The 5,355-nt window shown below is 55.0% G+C and overlaps 1 protein-coding gene across 5 annotated transcripts in view; it reads left to right on the top strand.

Annotated features, from left to right (window-relative positions):
* The window catches only part of GRAMD1A (GRAM domain containing 1A), a 23,083-nt gene extending 20,397 nt beyond the window's left edge, over positions 1 to 2,686 (top strand). For all 5 annotated transcript variants that reach the window (XM_005862470.2, XM_014536598.1, XM_014536596.1 and 2 more), the window contains 3 exons: positions 329 to 436; positions 522 to 642; positions 2,237 to 2,686. In XM_005862470.2, coding sequence (XP_005862532.1) covers positions 329 to 436; positions 522 to 642; positions 2,237 to 2,329 — 322 coding nt within the window. In that variant the 3' untranslated portion in view covers positions 2,330 to 2,686. The remainder of the gene's footprint in view (positions 1 to 328; positions 437 to 521; positions 643 to 2,236) is intronic.
* The last annotated feature ends 2,669 nt before the right edge of the window (positions 2,687 to 5,355 follow it).

Raw genomic sequence — 5,355 nt, 5'->3', positions numbered from 1 at the left:
GGCCCTGCCAGTGTGGCCCTGGTCAGGGCGTGTGTGGGAGGCAACTAATCTCCGTCTCCTCTCCCCTCCCCTCCCCTCCCCTCTCCCCTCTGGCTGCAGCTTCTCTGTTCTCCGCCCTTGGCTCTCCCAGGGAGGTGATTTGGTGGACGGTTAAGGGTGTGGGCTTCAGACCGGATGAGGACCCTGACTTGGCTGCTTCTGTACTGTGTGACCCTGGATGTGTCTCCCCCTCTCTGCGTCTTAACTTCCTCCTCTGTAAGGGGGGAGTCGTTGTGTCCTTTCAAGTTGTGTGTGTGCCCAACTCGTGACCTCTGTCCCCTGCCCCCAGCCTCATCGTCCTCATCGCCCTCAACATCCTCCTTTTTTACCGCCTCTGGTCCCTGGAGAGGACAGCCCACACCTTCGAGTCCTGGCACAGTCTGGCCCTGGCCAAGGAGTGAGTGGGTACCCTGAGGGGGTTGGGAGCTTGGGCAGGTCGGGGGAGGCCAAAACTCCACTCAGGCCCTGTTGTCCCCTAACAGCAAGTTCCCCCAGACGGCTGCGGAGTGGGCGGAGGTCCTGGCTCTGCAGAAGCAGTTCCACAGCGTCGAGGTGCACAAGTGGCGGCAGATCCTGCGGGCCTCGGTAGAGCTCCTGGACGAGGTGCGGCCCGGGCTGTGGGACCCTGCACTCACCCCCAAGAGGCAGCAGGTGCCTCTGGGCCTCAGTTTCCTCCTCCATAAAATGAGGAGGCCATTCGTAGTCCCCCACCTTCCAGGGTTGCCCGAAAAATCAGCAGAATGGAAAAATAGGATGTACTGGCTCTCATCCTGGGTCCAGCTGCTAAATGGCAGTAAGAATTGATCTCTGCTGCCATATTTTGACTGCCCCGCCCCCCAGGTTTAGCTTAGTTTTGGGCATCCTCTCCCCCAGGATGACCAGGTGGTACCTGCAGCTCTAAGCTGACAGGAAAGTGCTCTCGCCGGCTGCTGGGGTCACGTGCCCACCCCTGAACCAGTCACGGCGGCCAGGGGGGGCCAGGCTTGGTCCCTGAGTCCCTCCCCCACTTGGGGTGACTAAGGGATCACATAAGGGTGGGAGAAAAGTTCTCCGAAGGATACTGGGGTCTCACCTCTAGCAGGGGTTGCCCCATATACCCCCTATAGTTCAGGGGCAGCATCTATTCAGAAGGCCAGGTTTAAATTCCGGTGTGTGACTTGGGGCCTTGGCTTCGTCCTCTGTAAATGGGATAGTAATTGACGGTACCTCAAAGGCTGTTATGAGGATTAAATGAGTTCAAATTGGAATAGTGCCAAGTTCATAGCAAACACTTTGTGTTTGCTGTTAGCACTGCAGTCCCAGTGCTAGGCACACAGCAGGTGCTCAATAAAGTGGTGGCTCAGCACAAATTTGAGACACCTGGGGTAAGTGCCCAATGTGGGGAGCGGGTGTGGGAAGCTGGGGAGCAGCTGGCACTGGCTGGGCACCCAAGGGTATCTGAGTGTAAGTTGGTGGGTGACTGAACATCGTGTCTGGTCACTATGGGCCATAATGCTGAGGCTTACAAGGGGCCTCATTGCACCCTGAAATTATGCTCGAACAGATATACTCCCTCTGGGAAAGGCCATAGGACAGGGTAGAGGGGTTTGAAGCTCAGAGAGAGGAGGGCAGAACCTCTCCATCCTCAGCTAAATTCTTGTTATTTCCCTCTCACATTGCTATGGGCGCAGAGTTGACTTTTCAAATGTATGCCAACAGCAGACACTGATCAAGCTGGGCTGTTCTCAGAGTCAAAGTGACCAACTGCTTTGCTTCTCACGGCCAGCCTCTGAGGGAGGTGCTCCTATCCCCCCATGTAATAGATAGGGATGCTGAGGTATGGAGCGATTAAACTTGCCCAAGGTTGCGCAGCCGGGAATAAGAATAACACGTGTGCCAGGTCCTAGGTGTTCCCCCGTCAGAACCCTGAAATAACCTGGTGCCGCAGGTATGTTACTGACCCATCCTGCAGCTGAGGCACCTGGACGGGTAAGGGGCTTGCCCAAGGTTATTCAGTAAGTAGCAGAGGCCGGACTTGAACCCAGGCCATCTGGGCCCCTTCCATCTGCTGCCTGTAAGAAGTTAAGCTGGGTACAGGATGGCTCCGCTTTGTAACACGGTGACCCTGGCAAGGGGACATGGCCTCTCTGGACCTTCAGTTCCTCAGCTGCAGAGTGGGGAGTGCATCACCCCTCCCAGCATTCACCTCTTCCCCCAGATGAAGTTCTCGCTGGAGAAGCTGCATCAAGGCATCACTGTGTCAGACCCCCCCTTCGACTCCCAGCCACGGTCCGACGACAGCTTCTCCTGAGGACGCCAGGTCACAGTCACTCCCCCAAATGGACAGATGGACACAGAACCTCGGTGACCACTGCTGGCACGGTGTGAGCACCAGGAACCTCCTGCCCACCCATCCCAGTGGCCCAGCTAGGGGCCATGCAGACATGGGGACCACAGAACAGAGATGCACTTTAGACCAGCGTGTGCGAGTCCAGCTGCCTTTGCCTGCCCAGCCAGGGAGCTGGCCTGGTCTTTGGCAGGCCCCCTGCTAACTTATTTTGCCCTGCCGGGGTTGTGGGGGCACCTCCTGGGGTGCATGATTCCTTCAGCTCTGGGTTTAATGTATTTATTTGGGCTGACAGAGTCCTAATAAAGGGTTGGAAATGGCTGTGGCTGTGCCTGTGGAATGGGCGGGAGCCTCCTGTTGCACTCAGATCCCATGCGCCAGGGAAGGGGATCTGTCCATTTCCTGGGACGATAGTCACTGACATGACCTGAAATTCCCTAGCATCTCACACAAGCTGTGCATCATCAGGGTCCAGTGTGGGGGCTCCTAGGACAGACTCTAATGCCTGGTGGCCTGGGTTCAGATCCCTCCTCTGATACTTAAGCAGGCATGTAACCTGGAGCCGGTCAGTCTCTTTCAGCTTTAGTTTTGTCTTCTGTCCACTGGGCATAAGAATAGCCCCAGTCTCCCAGGGTTGTTCAAAGTGAGTTGTTCTCGAACTTAAGCTATATCAGAATCTCCTGGAGGGCAGACCGCCAGACCCCCCGGCAAAGTGTGATTCAGCAGGTCCGGGGCGGGCCAACAGCCTGTACTGTCAGCAAGTTCCCAGGTGATTCTGATGATGCTTGTCCAGGGATCCCACTTTGAGAACTGCTTTGTGAGGATGCAAGGAGTTAAAAATGTGGCCACTTCTGATAGGGTACTCAATAATGTTACTCAGAAAAATGAGGGGGAAAAGTAACTCGTGTAGTGAGCACCAATGCATCCCAGGCTAAGTGCCACGGTCTGATGTTCTTAATTTAATTCTTGCCTTGGCTCTGTGAGATGGAGACAGATAGTTACATGCCTGAGGCCCTTCAGTAGGAAGGCAGGGACTGTAGGCCTGGCCCCTGGTGGCTCCACATTTAGATGCAAGGTCCTAACTTCTTCAGGACCCCACTACAGCCCACCCAGATGAGGCTATCTGCACCCCTGTCTTACTGATGAGGAAATGGGCTTAGAGATAGTCTCTGGTCCAGGTAAAACCTAAATTTGTCCACTCAAATCATGTGCTGGTTCCAGAGTGACTAAGGGATAAAGAGAGACCTTCAGTATGTCCCAATGAGGCTGTAAGAATTTTTGTAATTGATGGCCTGGGGCAGAGGACTGGAGGAGGAATGGGACAGGCAGGATGGACCACAGGTAGGGAAGAGCAGAGCCAGCCTCTCCTATCCTCTGCTATGTGGTCATGGCAAGTTACCCACTCCGAGCCTCAGTTTCCCATACCTGTAAAGTGGGCACAATGGTAATACCCACCTTGTAGGAAGAATTATATGAGTTAATGTTAGTAAAGTGCATAGAGCAGCACCAAGCCCATAGCAGGTGCTCAGGGAACATCTGTCAGTAGGTGCCCATGTCCCAGGCCTAAGACCTGTCCTCATTGTGCCTCTGCCTACCACCCCTGCCAGAGGGAAACTCAGAACAGCAAGAAGGTTATTTTCTGTAGGGGAATTTCACAACCCAGGAAGTAAGTGCTGGCACAGAGGCCCAGACCACAGAAGTGTCCGATGTCCCTGGCTTCCTGTTCCTCTGCCACAGGTCTGCCCCACACCCTGGTTCCTCTTGGCCAGCAGGGCTAGGCCAGGGGGTTTCTGGGACCCTTCCCCCCCACCCCTGAACTGGTGGCCAGGACCTGAACAGTGACCCCCACATCCCCCAATCAGAAGTCTCACCCCCACCAGAGTCTGACAGCCTATCCTCTCCATTTGGCAGAACCTACTGACAAGACAGGCCACCTGCCATCATTGGGCAGGATTCCAGATCTACCTGAGGCCAGGGGCATGGCCCTAGCCGAGGGAGTGACTCAGCCTCAGTTTTCTCTTTCTGAAATGGGGCTAATAATAGAACTTGCTGCACATGTTTAGGGGTTAGAAATGGATTCAGCATATCACAAGGACTCTGGCATTGGCACTTACTTATTCACTTGACAAATATTTATCAAGCACCTACATTGTGCCTGGCACAGTTCAGGGTGCTGGAGACAGGTGCACAGGACAATGTCCTCACCCTGGGGGTATATATTCCAGGATTGGAGTGACACAGTGAACGGAGAAACTATATACAGGACGAGTACAATGTCTGGTGACAACTGCTGTGAGGGGAAAAAACGTAACAAGTAAAGGAGGTCAAGTAAGGAAGGGGGAGGCAGTTTCCCTGGAATGGACAGAGACCTGACAAAGGTGACATTGAAGCCAAGAGCCGTAGGAGGAGCTGGTGTGAGCCTTGTGGATACTTGGGCGAAGAGTGGTCCAGGCAGACAGAGGGGCAAGGGCAAGGGCCCTGAGGTGGAAATGAGCTTGGTGTGTTGGAAACAGCAGGGACCTGGGCAGCCAGCTTAGGCATGGGAGAGAGAGGAATAGAAGATGATGTCAGAGACAAAGGAGGGGGCATCCTCCTGAAAGATAGCACCCCAACCTCCCAGGGTGTCCTCTGGTTTGGATCCAGGGTGTTCCTCCTGTTTGGGAGGGGTCTGGAGTATTACAGGTGGTCCTAGCCTGACACCTCCCCATGCCCTGGCCTGATGCAGGGATCACTTGGTGGTCCAGCAAGACGCTCTTGATCCCATGAGGATGAGCTCTATAATTTGAATTCTTAAGCCCTGCCCCCAAACTGCCTTCCCAGCCCCCTTGTGATTCTGGGGGTGACCTTTCCCAGACTCTGATGCTGGGGGTTCCCAGCATCTTAAGGGGCCGGACACCCAGACCATGCGCCCTTGCCCAGAAGCCGTGGTCCCTGAGCCATCCGGAGAGGCCGGTGGAGCGGGCGCCTCCCGGGCCGCTGCGGCAAAGGCT

The sequence above is a fragment of the Myotis brandtii genome, unplaced genomic scaffold (assembly GCF_000412655.1).
Source record: "Myotis brandtii unplaced genomic scaffold, ASM41265v1 scaffold165, whole genome shotgun sequence".
In the NCBI taxonomy this organism is placed as follows: domain Eukaryota; kingdom Metazoa; phylum Chordata; class Mammalia; order Chiroptera; family Vespertilionidae; genus Myotis; species Myotis brandtii.
This window is presented reverse-complemented; position numbering and strand designations above follow the sequence as displayed.